Here is a 19,511-nt window from a genome sequence, read left to right as displayed (position 1 = left end):
TTGCTGATTTTGTATCCAAATGTCTTCATTGCCAACAGGTCAAAGCTGAACATCAACGACCTGCCGGACTATTGCAACCCCTACCCATACCAGAGTGGAAATGGGAGCATATCACGATGGATTTTATCGTTGGATTACCTCGCTCCAGAAAAGGTATGGATTCAATTTGGGTTATTGTTGATAGACTAACCAAATCTGCTCACTTCTTACCTGTCAAGACAATCTATAATGCGGACAAATTGGCTGTTATCTATATTGATGAAATTGTTAGACTGCATGGAGTGCCTGTGTCTATTGTTTCCGACAGGGATTCGAAGTTTACATCGAGGTTTTGGCAAAGCCTACAAACTGCACTGGGTACTGAACTGAGACTGAGTAGTGCCTATCATCCTCAGACAGATGGCCAATCAGAAAGGACCATCCAAACTCTGGAGGATTTACTGAGAATGTGTGTCCTTGATTTTCAGGGAGACTGGGAAAGTCATCTGCCATTAGTTGAATTCGCCTACAACAATAGCTACCATTCGAGTATTGGTATGGCGCCTTTCGAGGCATTGTATGGCAGAAAATGTAGATCTCCGATTTGCTGGGCAGAAGTCGGAGATGGGCCTTTGCTTGGGCCCGAGATTGTGTATGAAACAACTGAAAAAGTGAAACTGATACAGCAAAGACTGAAAACTGCACAGAGTAAACAGAAAAGTTATGCAGATGTCAGAAGACGGGACAGAGAGCATGAAGTGGGTGATCACGTTTTTGTGAAAGTGACACCAATGAAAGGCCAGACTCATTTTGGAGTCAAAGGCAAGTTAGCACCGAGATACGTCGGACCATATGAGATCATTGAGAAAATCAATCCGGTGGCGTATCAAGTTGCGCTTCCTCCTGAAATGGAGCACATGCATAACGTCTTTCACATTTCGATGTTAAGAGATTATCTCCGGGATCCCTTCCATATAATAGAGCCTACTCATGTAGTGCTGAGTGATGACTACACTTATGAGGAACGGCCTATACAGATTGTAAACCGACGGATCAAGAAACTCAGGAACAAAGAGATCCTGTTAGTGAAAGTTGACTGGCAAAACCACGGTGGCGTGTATGCCACTTGGGAAAGGGAAGATGACATGGCCAAACGATATCCTGAACTGTTTCCACTGAACCCTGTTTTCTTCCAGAATGAAGGTAACTCGAGTTTAGAGGACTAAACTCTTTATAAGGAGGGGAAACTGTAACAACCCTCATACTGTTTACCGATTACTGACTGATTGATTACCGATAAACACCGATTACCGTTAAACTGAATTGATTATGACTGATAATTGGACTGATTAAAGTACTGAACTGACTGATTGAAATTGGAAACCGAATTGATTGAGTATATGTTAGTTAAATTGCATTTTATCTGTTTGACCGTATGATTATCTGTTCATGCTTATATGTTTAAACTGCTAATTGAAGGCCATATCGGCGGCCGAATTAGAAATTGATTGATGTTTTATGATCCACATAATTAATGTGATTTTATGGTATATTTATCTGAAAACTGATTAGGTATGATTAAATTAGATAAAATAAGCTAATTAAAGAGTTTGTTTTATTTACCATATTGCCACCCTTAGTGGCCCACTCAACATACATGTTTGAGCCTCATTACACCTTGTATCAAAACACATTTCCATCAGCCATTTCTCCTGAGCTTAGCCGACCTTGAGAGGAGAGTTAGAGAGAGAGAGAATTGTTCTTGTTGATTTGGCTTGAATTGTTTGGAATTGAAGTGTAGATTGCTATATTGAACCTCTAGACTTGCATTCGAGGAACCTAGGTATGAATTTCATCTTTTGATTTTGTCTTTAAGTTGATTCATGCATGGTTCATGTTAATTTGTAGAGCTAAGTCATGATTTGGTTCATTAATGGCAGATTGAAGCTCATCTCTTGCATGCATGTTAGTATTGTTGCATTTTGAGGTTGATTACATGGACATTAGTACATGCATGCTCATATTGTTGTTACAGACCATGTTTTCATCTGGTTTTGAAAAGAAATGAGCTCATTTGAGCAAGCTTTAGAGCTTTAATTTGGTTTAAAACTCATCCATGCATGTTTGAATGTTGTTCTTGAAAATGGGTTTGATTATGGTTTTAATTGACTCGCCTTGGGCTTTGATTTCTTAAAATTGAGCTTTGAAACATGATATTCTATGTGTTTATAAGAGTTTTCCAAAAAATGAGCCCAAGGGGATCGGTTTTGAGTTGTTAACAACTTGGTTTTGAACTTGGAGGTGCAATCTGGGTTTTCCAGATTTTGCACTTCCGCTCGAGCGGAGGAAGTGCCGCTCGAGCGTAGAATTCGAGCATCCAGTATCTCTGCACTGTTTTACCTTACGCTCGAGCGGAGGATTGGGCGCTCGAGCGGAGTCAGGTCTCACGCTCGAGCGGGCATCGAGCGGAGATTTCACCCATCCAGTACTTTTACAGTACGCTCGAGCGGGAATGTTTACGCTCGAGCGTGTACCTTCGTTGCATGACCGCTCGAGCGGGGAAACGTGCGCTCGAGCGGGACTCTGTTTTTCTGAAAATGCTTTTAAATGTGCATCTTTGCATCCTCATCCCGTTCTAGGCATTCTTAGGCCTAGTTTAAGGCATCTTGTTGAGGATATAGATGTAGAACACACCGAGGCATTAGGGATTAAGTTATGAGATTTCCCAACTGTGTAGCTTAGTGTGTTCAACCTGTTAACTGTGTAGGGTTGGCAACTGGGGAGACGCGCTCTAGCATACTGTAGCCCAGAACTCTGTGAGTAACAATTGTGTAAAGATATGTTCAACTGATTATCTTTTGAATACTGAACTAAACTGTTTACTGAACTGGTATTATTTACTGAATGAATGTATGTCCTTTATTTCTGAACTGTACTGTGGCATCCTTAGTACCTACTGTTTACTGTTACTGTTACTGCGACAGAATTCTCTGTCGGTTCCCTCGTGGAACCACTACTGTTTACTGACTGATGGCCATCATTACTGTTCGGTCTTTTAAGACCTACTGTTACTGTTATACTAATGGATGTACCACATATGACTGTTTACTGTACTGAACAACTGAAATACTGATTGAATTGAACTGTTTTCATTACTGTAAGGACATTCATCCTAAACCCCTTTACGCTTTATGTTATTCACTGGGCTTTAGCTCACTGCTCATATATATATGTAGGTGTACAGGCACCAGATCGGAGCTAGGAGCGTCAGGGTTAGACTCCAGTTTTGTCAAGCCAGCCTTTGTGCCTCACTGCGAGGTTCCGAGTTGCCATGCTATGGCTTGGGGGTGTTTTGTTTGTTTTCCCCCTTCTGTACTGTTTTACTGTTCTGTACAGACCGGGTGTTACTGTACTGTTACCAAGGGATTAGGTCCCTGTACTGTGTGACTGTAAATTTTGTACAGACGGAATGTTTTCTGTACTGTTATGTAGGGTTGAGTCCCTAGTTTGAATGGATGTAAGTATTGTACATACTGTTCTGTACTGTTTATGTATGAATGCATGGAAAAATCTTTTGCATACAGACTGTCACAGCTCATTGGACATTGTTTAATTACTGTATTGGCTTCCGCCAGGCCCTGTACTCTATTTTACTGTATTACTGTATCTGCAGGCCTTCGGTAATCTCGGATTACTGGCCGGTTACGGTGCTAAACCCATAGGGCCGGGTTTGGGTCGTGACAAAGGCAGTGCCCCTTGCAGAGATCATCAGACTGTCCTGTTGGCCATTCCGAGCGAGGAGACTATAACTTGGGAACTTACCCCGACCTCCCAAGACAAAGGTCCAAGGCAGCGCGGCGAGGAGACTATAACCTGGGAACTTGCCCCGACCTCCCAAGATAAAGGTCCAAGGCAGCGCCCCTTGCAGAGATCACCAGGTTGTCCTGCAGAGATCATCAGACTGTCCTGTTGGCCGTTCCGAGCGAGGAGACTATAACCTGGAAACTTACCCCGACCTCCCAAGACAAAGGTCCAAGGCAGCGCGGCGAGAAGACTATAACCTGGGAACTTGCCCCGACCTCCCAAGACAAAGGTTCAAGGCAGCGCCCCTTACAGAGATTACCAGGTTGTCCTGTTGGCCGTTCCGAACGAGGAGACTATAACCTAGGAACTTACCCCGACCTCCCAAGACAAAGGTCCAAGGCAGAGCCCCTTGTAGAGATCACCAGACTGTCCTGTTGGCCGTTCCGAGCGAGGAGACTATAACCTGGGAACTTGTCCCGACCTTCCAAGACAAACTCCGCTTAAATTAGGACTCGCACAGCGGGGGAGCATTAACTTACCCCGACCTCCCAAGACAAAGGTCCAAGGCAGCGCCTCTTGCAGAGATCACCAGGCTGTCCTGTTGGCCGTTCCGAGCGAGGAGACTATAACCTAGGAACTTGTCCCGACCTCCCAAGACAAACTATGGAGACTATAACCTGGGAACTTGTCCCGACCTCCCAAGACAAACTATGCTTAAATCAGGACTCGCACAACGGGGGAGCATTAAACCCATACCAAGTGCTAATTAGACAACTTGAGGTCTAACCTCCTAACTAACTGTGTTTCGTCCAAGAGATTGGCTCAAGGGGGAGGGAATTGAACTCATGACCTTGGGGGTTAAACCCCAAACTTTAACTACAATGCTATCCACCCGTAGGTTAAATTGTTAATAGCTTAGTTTTGTCATAATATTATTTTAATAAGACTACAAATTCAAACTTATAATCAAAATTTATTCAAAAAAAAAAAAATCAATGGTTGAAATTTATTTTACTCATAAACTTCACATTTCATCAATTTAATTTTCATCATACAAATACATTCTTAACAAATTATGAGTTGATAAATCTTGATTCATACTATTATTTTTTAGAATTTCTCCAATTGATGTGGAATCTCTGCCGAAGAATCAGCGACATGAATGAAGAATGGAAAGGTCTTCTTAAAGATTCTTTCAAATTATGTGGCAAATTAACTGTATTTGCTACTTCAACTTATTTCTTACAAAAAATAATATGTCACATCAATTTCTAAATCATAAAAATAATTTTAAAAAAAAAGATTTATCTTTATTTAGTAATTGCAAAATATATATGAATTTTTAAAAAATTTGTATTTCTTTATTTTCCAAAAGGTAACAAAAGTAAATTTTTAAACAGACCTTTAAAATAAAAACAAGTAATAAAACACATCAACTTACTTAAAAACTTTCCCGATAACAAAAAACATACTAATTTTTCTAGCATTTACCAAACGTTTTCGGTTTTTTTTTTTGACAACTTTATTCTAGAAAAAAATAATTGTCAAACTCAATCTTAATTTTCCTCTCAAAAAATCTACAAACACATAAATCGATCACAAAATTAGATAATCCTACTCATAAGAGAATTGTGTTTTATTACAACTAGGAAGATTTATTTTGTTTTGTTATTTATTTTTTTTCTTCATGAATTGGTAAGGTTGGGCAAACATCAATATTCGACCCACCTAATTCGTCAATCCCGATTCAATCTCATCTCAAATGATCAGGTTAGATGCAACGGGCAGATAGATGCGAGTTTAGTAATTTCAAAAAAATCGATTTTCAATTGGGTTACAAATATTCAAATTTTAATTTGCCAAACCCGACCCAATCACATAGAATCAAGAATTCTTCATAAATATTAATATATGTGCATATTAATAAATAAAGTATTAAAATTTAAAAGGGGTGCTTTTCACTTCATAGAAAAACAGAACTCTCACTCCTCCTCATTATTCAGTTAAAAATTAATAAAATAAGATTTATTCAGTAAAAAATTAGAATTATTTTTGAAAATTTAAAATTTATTTAATTCGTCAATCTGGTCTGCATACACTCATCAATCTGCGTAACCTGCACGGTAAATTTCAAAACTATAATTATCAGTTGAGAATAAAATTTTCTCAATTTAAATTCCATTAAGTCGCGTAGCGGATGACATGCAACCCGAACTCAACTGGGTGGCACCCCTACTTATTGGTGAGTTTAATATGGGCTAGGGGGTGATGAACACAGTCTAGTATTAATTAAGACAGGTTAATTCCACCGGACCAAGTCAAAGCAACAGTGCCGTGTACATCTTGGTCTACTATTTTCAGAGAGAGAGAGAGAGAGAGAGAATGCCTATTTATGTCTTCACATTCCCTGTCAAATTCACCCCCGCCATTCACGTGGAAAATTATTATTCGCATTGTCATTTCATTTATTCAAACATGTATTTTTTTATTTTTTTATTTTTTAAAATACCCAGAATATTCTTAAGGTAAGAGTCTTAAGATTCACCCTTATAAGTAAGAAGGTAAGAAAAAATCAAAAAAATCGATTAAACCGATTGAATCAAATTGAATTGGTCATATTTAGTTGGTATTTTAATATGAATCGGTCTGTTTGGTTTTAAAAATTATTTTTTTCAATTTTTGGTTCGATACTGATTTTGACATATTGTACACCGATTTTCATATAAACCGACCTTAAATGTTTACATATAATAAAATTATTGTTTTAAGTTTTGATTTTATTTTGATGTTAAGACTTTAGTTCTTAAATTATATTTTATTTCTAATTATAATTCAGTCAAAATGTCAAGCATTAGTATTTATTAATTTTTTTTGTTTGTATTTTTATGAATAATTGGATTGAATATGATTAAAACTATGTACAAATGACTAATGTAATATTTTTATATAAATTATTTATTATACTACAAATTTAAGAAACGACTTATTTTGAAAGTACTTAAATCGATTAAATCACAGTAAATCGAACCATTTGAATCGGTGTGATTTGGTAAAAAATTTGATCTGTATTGATTTTTAATATAATAAAACGGACATTATCAGTTCGGTATAGAATTTTACCTAAATACTAATCATCCCAAACTGATTAAATCTCCGCTTTTAAGTCAATTGAAAAAAATTAACCGATCCATTTAAACCATCTAACTTTCACTTAAATAATAAAAATTTTAAATCCTGATCAAAGAAAAGTAAACTCTTTTACCAACTAGGAAGACCCTTGATGTTTAATCAAACATGTTGGCTTCACAAACTTTTGTCACTCTGCAGAAAAACAAAAAAAACAAATAAATCTGGAAGCTGAAAAAGATAGGTACATTTTAGATTTTGGTATCGCAACTGTTTGACAAAATGCTACAGTAACATTTGTCCGCAAGAAAACGTGCCTTTGACGTGCCGTCTTTCCTTCTTCTATTCCTTCCTTCGTCCCCTCTCTCTCTCTCTCTCTCTCTCTCTTCCTTCTTCTACTCTCCCTCCTTAAATTCCCACCAAGAACCCAGACATCTTTACATCCCATATACTACCATAATTTGTATATGTATTCTTAGATTCAGCCCTTCTTGTTCTTCAATTCTGGGTCGCTCTGTGTTTGGAATTACTGGGTTTTAGTCTTAATTTTCACATCACACACAGAGAGATATCTATATACATACACATACCAAAATTTGTATATGTATTTGTAGATTCAGCTCATCTTGTTCTTGAATTATGGGTCGCTCTGTTCTTGGAATTACTGGGTTTTAGTCATAACTCACATCTCTCACCCACACAGAGATATATATATACATCTATATACCAAAATTTGTCTGTCTATTTGTTGGTTCAGCCCGTCTTGTTCTTGAATTCTGGGTTGCTCAGTGATTGGAATTACTGGGTTTTAGTCATAATTTTGATATGCTTTCAATGGAAGCATCATCATCATGTTCTTCACCGCTCTCAGTTCACTCGAGGAGGGTTGACTTGGTTCCGCCTTCTTTCTCTCGGCCTCGTCACCGCCTTGTCTCCGCCAAATTCGCCACAGCACAACCCAATTGCCCCTTGCCTATAACAAGTAGTTGTAGTAGTAATTCTTCTACTTACTTTGGCATTTCAATCTCACCCAACAACTCCTTTCATACGCTTTCTCTGTCTTCCTCTCGAAAAAAGCGATCTTTGCCGGTGATTTTTGCATCATTCGAGAGGTTCACGGAGAGAGCAATTAAGGCAGTGATGTTTTCCCAAAGAGAAGCCAAATCTTTGGGCAACGAAATGGTGTTTACGCAGCATGTTTTGCTGGGTTTGATTGCTGAAAGCCGTGGCTCTGATGGGTTTCTTGGTTCTGGGATCACCATTGATGTCTCTCGCGAGGCTGTTCGTAGTATTTGGAACAATGAAGAAAGTAATGATCAGAATTCGGTGAAGTCTGAGGCTTCTTTGGTCACCTCTGCAACTGATGTGCCATTTTCGACTGGCGCGAAGCGAGTATTTGAGGCTGCAGTTGAGTATTCTAGGACAATGGGTTATAATTTCATTGCGCCTGAGCACATTGCTATTGGCCTCTTCACTGTTGATGATGGCAATGCAGGGCGTGTCCTCAAGAGGTAAATTTGTGCTTTCTTTCTAAATATATTCATATGTGTATTTTTTTTTTTTTTTTTTATGTGTAAAGGAAGGAATAGGATTCTCTACAATACTTTCTTACAATAATCTTGCAATGATCAAGATTATTGCAAGAATGATTGTGTTTTGAGCTTAAATTACCTACTTAAACTAGTATTGCAAGATTATTACAAGAAAGATTAGTGTAGAGAATCCTAACCCATAATGAATGTGCTTGTGGCTTCTACCATTTGTATTCATTTTCAGTAAATTTTACACATAAAAAACCATCCTTATTCATATTCAAAATCTTGGCACCATAGCAATGTTTTAGTTTCTATTCAATGAGTTCTCATTTTTTTGGGGTGTGGAAAAACTGGTCAGTGAGATTAAAGCGTATTGATGCACTTAATTATGTTTTAGCTGGGGATATAATTTGTTTATATTCACTAGTTTGGGCAACTAGATTGTGCATCTTAAATAGTGTAAATGGTTTGCTCTACTCTATAACCTCTGGTACATGCTGACAGGCATGCCTGGCATGGAGTCAAATAGCCAATATATTCTTCAATGGTAAATTGTAATTTTTATACAAAGGTAGTTGCTGAAGCTTAGAATTGTAGGTGCTGGCTAATGGACATTTTTAATAGTTTGTTTGAGTCTCAGAACTGCCACAGTGTGCAAAACATTCTAAACTTTAGGTCTGTCTGCAGTAAACCCTTGCAGCACCTTGCATTCGGTAGGACCAACACTGGGTGATAACCTTTACTTTTATTTTATTCTATTTTTTGTTGCTTGATACATGTGTCATTTCTGAATGCATGCAAGGAGACTTGCAATGGTCCTCCACTTGAAGATAGGGCCATTTCTTATGAACATATCAATATATTTATTGTATCATCATTGGGAAAGGATGGGACTTAAGGCTTGGTTTGGTTTGGTATCATCATTGGGAAAGATGAAATGAAAGAGATTTGATGGCTAACACGTAGAAAGAAGACAAAGCATAACTTCAGGATTAGTGCAGAATATAGAATCTCACTGATACATAATTTGGAGTTCTTTGCCATCACTTTTTCTTTATCAATGATGATTGTTAGTATAGAGGAATAAATATGTCATGCTTAGCATGGCAACCTTTGTGTTCAAAATTTCTTACATCATTCATGATCCTGAAGAAATGCATCAGGTCTAGTATGAAATGTGTTTTTGTTAATTTGCCATTTATGTGTCGAGACTGATATGATTTCAGATTAGGGGCAAATGTAGATCACTTGGCAACTGTAGCAGTGTCCAGACTTCAAGGAGAGGTTGCCAAAGATGGTAGAGAATTACCGGCTGCACCAAAAGGGACACGTGATAAATCATTTCCTTCAAAATCCACTGCTATCAGATCCTCTGAGATAACAAGAGGTAAAAGTTCAAAATTTATCGTCTTTCTGTTTTTGGTTTCTTTATTGATTTTCCAAGTAAAACAATATGTGGGGAATGCTTAGACATTACTACTTATTATGCCAGATAAAAGTGCTTTGGATCAATTCTGTGTGGATCTCACTGCTCGTGCTGGTGATGGACTCATTGATCCTGTGATTGGCCGAGACACCGAAGTTCAGAGAATCATTGAGATACTTTGCCGAAGGACCAAAAATAATCCTATTCTTCTTGGGGAGGCTGGAGTTGGTAAAACAGCCATTGCTGAAGGGTTGGCAATTAGTATTGCTCAGGCGAACGTTCCTGCTTTTTTGTTGGTGTGTTTTCTCCTCCTTCCTAAATGATTGATGTTACTTTTGCACTTGTAACTCTCGAGTTCATTCATATGCATTTACTTCCTCTCTTAAGACCATTATGTATAACCATTTGATTAGATTTTTTGTTTTATGCACAGACAAAGCGCATCATGTCCTTGGATATTGGTCTATTAATCGCAGGCGCAAAGGAGAGGGGAGAATTAGAGGGACGTGTTACTACATTAATTAACGATGTAAAGAAGTCAGGTAAACACATTTTCCGAATTTATGTTTAGGATCTGAAATTTTACTTCATGGCTCAGCATGATTTGATGGCAATGCAGGCAATGTCATTCTTTTTATTGATGAAGTCCATACGCTAATTGGTTCGGGTACGGTTGGACGAGGAAACAAAGGGTCAGGTCTTGACATTGCAAATCTACTGAAGCCATCCCTTGGGAGGGGTGAAGTACAGGTGATGATCTCTGATATAATCATGCTTCACTCTTCTATGATTGCTTATGACAAAATTAATGCACAAGGAATGGTAAATTCTCAACCAAGATGTAAGTGGTAGTCGTCCAGTCTCTCAACCTTGATGTCAGGGGCTCAAGTCTCTTTTGTCTTGCTGAATGAAAGTTAGATAAAGGATATATGGATAAGTTAAATTCTACAGTTAATACTTAGGACATGAAAATACCACTTTTTGCATGTAATAGCAGTAGATGGTGAAAACTAATGCTTAGTTGGTGCACCCCATGTGTTGATCCTTGCTGAAAACAGGGGTGTATCCTCACCTATGAGGTTAGGGTCATGCTCAAGGTTTTAAAAAGCGGCCGCAACCGTTACGCAACGCCGTTACGTAATGGTTGTGGTGGTTATCGCCACCCGTTACGGCCGCTTTTGCAGTGTGATTGAGATTCACATGTGTGTCGGCCGTAGCGGCTGCCGTAGTCGTCATAAAGGTGCCGTAACAGTCGTAACGGCCTGTTACGCACCGTTACGTAACAGTTTCGAACTGCTTCTTTTGAAAAAAATACGCAAAAAAAAAAAGCTGAAAATGGGGGAAGAGGGATAGAGAGAGAAGAGGGAAGATGGAGGAGCAAGAGATAGAGAGAGAAAAGAGGGAAGATGAAGAACATGTTATTGATTTGTTGAAACTGTAAGACTTATTTCATCTGAATGAGGAAGCAATTTTGTTGACTATTGGATTTGAGTTGATTCTACACGTAGTGTTCACATTGACAAAGCAAGAGTTCAATTAACAAACGTATGGAGAAACACTCGTGGCAGATTGACGAAAACTAGGAAGGAAAATAAAGGCTGTGTTTGGTGAAGTTTTGGAATCATAATTCCACACCTTAGTTTGAGTGTTGTGTTTGGTTAGAATTTTTAAAAATTGATTCTACACCCACTTTTGAAAACATGTCTACCCGGTCATCCTCCCGAATGTCCCCCCAGACGTCCGGCCAGTTGACCGGAACAGTGTTTGTTTGTTTTTTTTTTTTTGGCACCTGTTATTTTTATATTTTAAATAAAAAATATTTTTGAAATTTTTTTAAAATCTTTTATGAGCTTTGAATAGAATTTTGGGTTGTGTATTTGATTATGAGTTGTAAGTTTTTGAATCAAATATCATATGCCACATCAAAAATTCCAAACTTAATTCAAAACTCTTTTCAAAACTCATAACCAAACAAATTTTTCATACTCAAATCATAATTCCAAAACTCACTAACTTAAAATACAACTCTTTTCTCAAATCATAATTCTAAAACTCTACCAAATGCTACCAAAAGTTTGACAATTATGTGAGGAATTATTTATAACAAGATCAATGTTTGGTTGTTAGGTAGATATTTTATTCATTTATTTTGCCTCGGCTGTTGAGTACATATGTTGATGTGTTGATAGATGAGAGGGGAATTTGTGCCGAACAATGGACCGAGCTAAACTTGCACGGGCCTCTATCTTGGGCCGTGCAAACGGGCTAGTTCGCCTGAAATGATGAGCCATGTTGGACAATGAACTTAGATCTTGGGCCGAGCCAAGGGTGCACAGCGAGACAGGGCCGAGCCAGATCTAAATCGCTATCATGGACCAAAATGGGTTAGGAATTGGCCGCTATTCAAGACCAGACTGATGATAAGGAGGTTGCTCGGAAGGGATGACTGAACTGCAACTCCAATCTTTGAATAATTAATCGGTATTATGTGGATCTTCCTTTTCTTTTTTAGTAAAGAAATTCCTTAAGGGGGTGGGGGTGCAACCATAGTAAACGCGAAATATACAAGACCAAACCACCTTACCATTTACTGAAACAAATAAATCACCCAGAAATTCCACGGATGATTCTAAAAGAATTTGCATTTGGAAAGCTCAGTGATCCAAAAATACAAAGTGCTCAAGAGAAATCTGTTCACCTTAAGGATTAGAGCTCCATTCCCTTAAATGCCCTCCTATTCCTGTATTCTACCTCTAAACTCACCATGCCAGGCACAATGGTGGGGCTTCCAAAGCCTTCCTCCAAACACAACCCTTGGCTATGATGGTCCAACTTCATAGAAGACTCCACAACTTTCTGACATGGTTGGTAAGCAAAGGAAAATAGCTTATGCTTTTCCCTGCCCTTTGCTCATGGGAGCACCAATTTATCATGATCTTCTACTGCATCTAAAGTCTTCTCTGGTCATAATGGCATCTCAAACTGTTTTCAGTTTCAAGCCAAGCTCTGTGCCAAATTGCTTCCAAGGATGGATTATTTGCACTGCATAATGCATTATAGTTTCTGAATAAACTTCCATTCCTTTTCACCCTGCACCTTGTCTTGTCACACAACACCCAAAATACTTGCTCTGTACATCTTCAAACTCCAAAGAGGACCTGCAGCAGAGAGCCTGCGCAACTGCAATCTGCCAAAAGCTAACATTACTCAGAAAGATGCTTCCTTGTTCACATCTATCCTCTACAGTTCCGGCATCCTCGTTTCCACCTTCAAAGGCAAGTCCCTGCACTAAATGTCATATCTCAATCTGATATTCTCTGCCAATTCCACTAAAGAACTCAATCGTCCTACCTTACTAGTACTACAAGCGCAATCCACATTTGAAATAGGTCCTCTTAAGAATTTCTCCTTGGAACATTCAAGTATTTCTCCTTAAAACTTTCAAGTTTCTTGAGTGATTGTTATTTCAATCAAGTATTTCCCATCAACTTTTAAGTGGGCATGGCAATTATGCATTTCCCAATTTTCACTGTCTTCTGAAGAATTTCTTATTATTCCCTGAATGTTTTATTAGTCAAACCTTTATCACCAATTCCTTTTCCTTATTCTCATTTCCCTTTTGATTTCTCTACCTCATTTAGTTATTTTCTTATTTCTCATTTCTATTTTTCGATACCTCTACCTCAGTTAGTTTTGTTAGGTTTCAGATTGACCATTGACGAAAGTAGCAGCTCTAATAGCTGGTGCATTTTGTTACCGGATTGATCAACTGCCTGAGTTACGCCATTGGCATTTTATTGCTTCTCCTCAATCTGCTTCTTATCTTAATTGGTGGTCTATATGTTCATATCTTGTTAAAGTGGTTGTAATTTTGGAAAATAAGCTCTATTTTTACACCCAATTTCTTTTCATGTGTGTAATGTTCATGTCTAATATTTAAAATTAACTACAATTCCTCTCTTTGCAGTGTATTGCATCTACAACCATGGATGAATACAGGACGCATTTTGAAAAGGACAAAGCATTAGCACGAAGATTCCAGCCTGTGTTGATTAATGAACCCAGTCAGGTAATGTAATTTAAAGATTTCTTCTCAATGTGTCTATATCAGATTTGTTGTGTTACCAATTTTTATATTGACTGTGTGAAAATAATTTATAGGAGGACTCAATTAGGATACTATTGGGTTTGCGTGAAAAATATGAGGCCCATCACAAATGTAAATACACATTAGAGGCCTTGAATGTTGCTGTGCACCTATCAGCAAGGTATATTCCTGATAGGCATCTTCCTGACAAGGCTATTGATCTCATTGATGAGGCGGGAAGTAAAGCTCGTGCAGAATCCTTCAAAAGAAGAAAGGAGCAGCAAACTTGTATACTTTCAAAGTCACCAGACGATTATTGGCATGAGATCAGAGCCGTTTCGGCCATGCATGAAGTGGTAATGACATTGGGATTGTTTGGTGCAGTTTATGGAGCTCTGCTTATAACTGCTTTTTTTTTCTTTTTTTTTTAAAAAAAATTTATTTTTTTGAAAATTTGTGCCCGAGTGTTTGGTATGGCTTCTGGTTACAGCTTGTGAGGCAAATAACTTAAGTAAGCTGATTATCGAGAGTAGCGGCAGAGGTGCTTTTAGTTTCTACTTTTTTATTATCAACTTTCAGCTTGCTGGAAGCTTGCACCAAATAGGCCTATTGCTTTTGGTAGGCAATTGATATGTGCTAATATCATCAAATATTTTAGATTTTCTGATATCATCTACTGTATACTTTTGTGTGAGCAGGTCCTCGCAAGTAAACTGACTAAAGATGATGGTGCTTCTAGCATTGAAGATGATAGCGAACTTCCAGATACCTCTTTGCCTGGCACATCTGATGATGATGAGTATGCTTACCACTCTTTGAATTGTAAATGAAGGATGGACACATTAACTTTCCATTTGGATCATGTGATTTGCTGAGAAATGATAAGAAATGAACTGAAAGAGAACTCTTTCTCATGTTTGGTTAATAAGTTAAGTTAGGTGAGAAATTGTGAGAAAAAGAACTCTCTTATCTTATAGGTTTAATTTCTCACCAAAAGAGGTGAGATTTGGTGAGAAACAAGCTAATTGGTTGTATACTTTTTTATAATACCAAGATTGCTCATTAAATTGCAAAGGAAGAAAAAAAAAGTCTCACCCATATCTCTATATCACATACTTTGTTTTCTTACACATCCAAACATGATGGTGAGAAAACACAATCATTTCTTTTCTTTTCTCAGCAAGACGAGAGACCACAACCATTTCTTTACTTTTATCACCCCAATCCAAACGGAGTGTAAGGTTTAGTTGCTTTGCCTTAATTTTGAAGTTAATTTCTCACTTTATCTTCTTTCCAGACCTGTTGTGGTTGGACCTGGTGATATAGCAGCAGTTGCTTCACTTTGGTCAGGGATTCCAGTTCACCAGCTCACTGCTGATGAAAGAATGCTTCTGGTGGGCCTTGATGAGCTGCTTAAGAAACGGATTGTTGGTCAAGATGAAGCAGTTGCATCAATTTGTCGAGTTGTTAAGAGATCCCGGGTTGGCCTGAATGACCCCACGAGGCCAATTGCTGCAATGCTGTTCTGTGGCCCCACTGGGGTTGGCAAAACCGAATTGACAAAAGCTTTGGCAGAGTGCTATTTTGGTTCAGTAAGACTTTATGCATATACCATTTTCTTACAATTTAATTCATCTAAAAAAATGCTATCCACAATAAATATTTTAGTGTTATTGGATGTTTGAGAGCAAAACAATATGAATTCTCTTTATTCTGTTAACATGTCAATTTAACTTGAAGTCTGACTGAAGTTTTGAATCACATGAGGACAAAACTCTAATGAGTTAATGTATTACACATCTGTTTTTTGGTCATTTTTAAAATTATCTCTTATTTAATATTTACTTGTTCACCATACTTTTTAAATACACCCAACAGGTTATTTAGTTTGATTTACTGAAACTAGTCAGTTGATTTGTAGAGGCAAGGATAAATAAGGCTAAAATATAATTTCAATATAAAAAAGTATAATATCAATTCTCCCTCTATACGACTTACGAATTACTAATGAAGATGGGCTAAGTTTTATGTGATTTGAAATCTTAAGGGAGCCTAGTGTAATTATGCCAAACTTGTGGAGCTCAATGTATTTTCTTTAAACCTCCTTTTTTTCTTTTTCTTTTTCTTTTTTTTGTTTTTTTTTTTGATGGATCAACAAAGCTAAACCAATTGAGGACAAAACTTCATGTAATAAAATTGAAATTACAACAATGTCTCAAGTTTAACTGAATGTACTACAAAAGAATAATGGATAAAATGACATAGTAAAATTTAAATCAAGAGAAATCCTTCAAACATCAATTTAGTGAGTTTTCTCAGCCTCAGGGGCGGCCCAACCCTTTGGGGGCCTAAGGCAAAATTTTAAATTGAGGCATTTTATTCCTTAAATGTAAATAATATATATTTTTTAATATTACATTTTGTTTGATTTGAGTTTTTTAATTTTTTAAAAATTTTTTTGTGATGCAAAACTACTAATTAATCTTGTGTAAGTTTTTCTAATGTGTCTTTTTTAATTCATAAAATGGGAGACTTTTATAGAGCATCTCCACATTCTCCTTTCTTTTTTTTTTTTTTTTTTTTTTGGGTGTGAGATTCCATTACTTTTTACAAAATTGAAAACTAATTGAAGGATTTAGTTTGGTGCTAAATTTTCTCTAATTCTGACAAAACTAAACTAAATCGCTTACACCCCTTATGAGGAGGAGAAGAGAAAACACACACACACAAAATAGGTGAAGAAAAATAAATGTAGTTTAAATGGGCCTTCGGTATAATTTCATTATTATCATCTTAATTGCGGGCACACACACACAAATAAATAAATAAATTATGGTGCCTTCAAGGCAAACGGGGCCTAAGGCCACTGCCTCAATTGCCTAAGGGTAAGGCCGGCCCTGCTCAGCCTGCAAGGATCTGAATTCCCATAAAAAACAGGAACCAGTTGATACCATATTGGTTCACGCCACCTCATAACTGTGTTTCACTAAATTTCTTAACGCGGCATTCCTGTTAGTTCTATATAAAACTCTTACTAAGTTATCTGTTTATATATATATATATTTTTTCCGGCAGGAGGCTGCCATGCTGAGATTGGACATGAGTGAATATATGGAGCGGCATACTGTGAGCAAGTTAATAGGCTCACCCCCTGGTTATGTAGGCTATGGGGAAGGAGGCACTCTTACAGAAGCTATCAGAAAGCGACCTTTCACCGTGGTATTGCTTGATGAAATAGAAAAAGCCCATCCAGATATATTTAATATTCTCCTCCAAATATTTGAAGATGGTCACCTGACTGATTCTCAGGTTTGTTCTGTTTGTTTTACATATCATGCATATTTGCTGAAAGGGTTCACCTGAGCTAGGAAAAAGAAGTTTTAATTTTGGAAAGGAGAGAAACTTTCAATAATCAAGTTTGATTTTTTTTTTTCTTTGAAATAATGAGCAAAATCCCTGATTCGATAAGAGTGTTTGACAGGGTCGAAGAGTATCATTTAAGAATGCATTGGTGGTGATGACATCTAATGTGGGTTCAACTGCCATTGCAAAGGGTAGGCACAACTCCATTGGTTTCTTGATTGGGGATGACGAGTCGACCTCATATGCTGGATTGAAAGCACTGTTAATGGAAGAACTTAAGGCATACTTCCGACCAGAGTTGCTGAACAGGATAGATGAAGTAGTTGTATTCCGTCCCTTGGAGAAGACTCAGGTATGTCTCCTGAACGATTGTTTGTCAGTATCAGTTCTCTTGTTGATAGTTTGAAGTCTTTCGCCCAGTCCAAAAAGTCTCAGGATCAAGGTTTTGCCAATAATAGAATTTATCAACTAGGAAACTTATTTTACAGCCGGGCAAAATATGAATTCTTAGGTACCATTTTTGGTAACGTTTACAATTTACTATTGTTTGCTTACAAAAAGTATTAAACATGTATACGTTTATTTTTGTTAAGAAGGGATTTTGAAAACTTATTTTGAAATATGTGAAAGGGGTTGTTATTGGCGGGGATACAAGAGTGAGATAGATCATTGTAGAGAGAGAGTTTGTGAGATTATTCATTAGTTTTGTGATCTTAGAGAGAGGTGCACAATAGTGACAGTGAGCGAGAGAGTTTGTGAAATTCAGTGTAAGAAGCTCTTGTAACTCCTTTCATATTGATCTTGGTAAATCCGCAATGACTATGAACGTAGCCGTGATTTGGGTGAATAACGTAAATCTCTTGTGTTGCTTTGTGAGTTTGTTTTTTCTAGTTCTTCTATTTCTCCATTCTAGATTCGTTGTGTGCGTGATTGTTTGGTTAGGTCTTGGAGTTAGGTATTAATCATATATACCATAGCACGGGGTGACCGGCGGGAGTGGTGGGGGAAGGTGGTTGTTGGCCGCCGAAGATGGTTGCTATCAGTGAGAGGTGGTTGGTGGTCGTCGTACGTGGTTATTGGTCATGGGAGGTGATGGCTAGCGGTTTGTTGGAGGAGGTCAACGGCAATAGTGGCCGGTGGCGGTGATGAGCGGTGGGTGATGTTGTGGAGGGGGTGAGGAGGAATGAATGAATATTTTTTTTTCTAAACAAATGTAAATAACTTTTTCGTCGGTACAAGAATTTAGTAAATTTTATGTACTTGAGTTTTCTATATGAATCTGAGATTACCAAGGACCATGAAAACTTCTTTTAATCAAACCTAGGCTGTTACTTTTTATGATTTTTGGCTCTCTAAAGTAATCACTTGCCTTCTTCATTCATTGCAGATGCTTGAAATATTAAATATAATGATGCTAGAGGTGAGAGGAAGGCTTTTATCTCTGGGAATTAATCTGGAGATCTCTGAAGCAGTAATGGACCTCGTATGCCAACAAGGTTTCGACACTAGTTATGGTGCCCGGCCTCTGAGAAGGGCAGTTACTCACATAATTGAAAATCTTTTGAGTGAAGCAATTCTTTCTGGAGATTGCAAGCCCGGTGACACTGCCATCATCGACTTGAACGATTCAGGAAACCCAGTCATCACTAATCACCGTTCAAGAAAGAATATTTACTTGACTGATACAACATCCTCCTTATAGAGCATCATATCAATTCTTGGTGTAACTTTATCAAACTAAATTTTGTTTATGTATAGTGTAGGCGATACACTCATTCGTGTATAGATAAGGAGGGAAAATGACGAGATGCAGAATTATTCTTTGGACCATAAAAACCGTTTTGGTCCATAAATCGCAATAGGTATTCCTTTTCATTGATGACAACTTGCAGTTCTTTTTGTTGCAAAATGAGTCAATTTATATAACCGAGTTGTCCAAAAAATAATAAAAGTGTAGTGGTAAAATAGATACAACTGTTGTGGAGATTTATTTGAAAAAAAATTGTGAAAGAAATGCTGACAGTAGTTCAGTGCTGAAGGAATTTTGAGTAGCAAAATAAGCCGGCAAATTGAGGGGTTGTTTGGGATGATCTAAATATGTGTATTTTTTATCTTTTTACGAAAAGATGTGCAGAAAAGTAGAGAGGTGATGTGATGGAAAAAAGATAAAAAGATGGATTATTTTCAACTT

General features: G+C 37.5%; 1 protein-coding gene across 1 annotated transcript; it reads left to right on the top strand.

Moving 5' to 3' along the window:
• The first annotated feature begins 6,264 nt into the window (after positions 1–6,264).
• On the top strand, positions 6,265–19,205 carry LOC114262223 (chaperone protein ClpD, chloroplastic-like). The gene is made up of 12 exons (XM_028202571.2): positions 6,265–8,420; positions 9,671–9,831; positions 9,937–10,166; positions 10,304–10,412; positions 10,490–10,620; positions 13,838–13,939; positions 14,032–14,313; positions 14,656–14,756; positions 15,255–15,549; positions 17,033–17,266; positions 17,439–17,672; positions 18,708–19,205. The coding sequence occupies exons 1-12, from the start codon at positions 7,735–7,737 to the stop codon at positions 19,020–19,022; spliced, it is 2,880 nt and encodes a 959-aa protein (XP_028058372.2). The 5' UTR covers positions 6,265–7,734; the 3' UTR covers positions 19,023–19,205.
• The last annotated feature ends 306 nt before the right edge of the window (positions 19,206–19,511 follow it).

Source organism: Camellia sinensis, chromosome 15, assembly GCF_055761805.1.
Source record: "Camellia sinensis isolate YWXY chromosome 15, ASM5576180v1, whole genome shotgun sequence".
Classification (NCBI taxonomy): Eukaryota; Viridiplantae; Streptophyta; class Magnoliopsida; order Ericales; family Theaceae; genus Camellia; species Camellia sinensis.
This window is presented reverse-complemented; position numbering and strand designations above follow the sequence as displayed.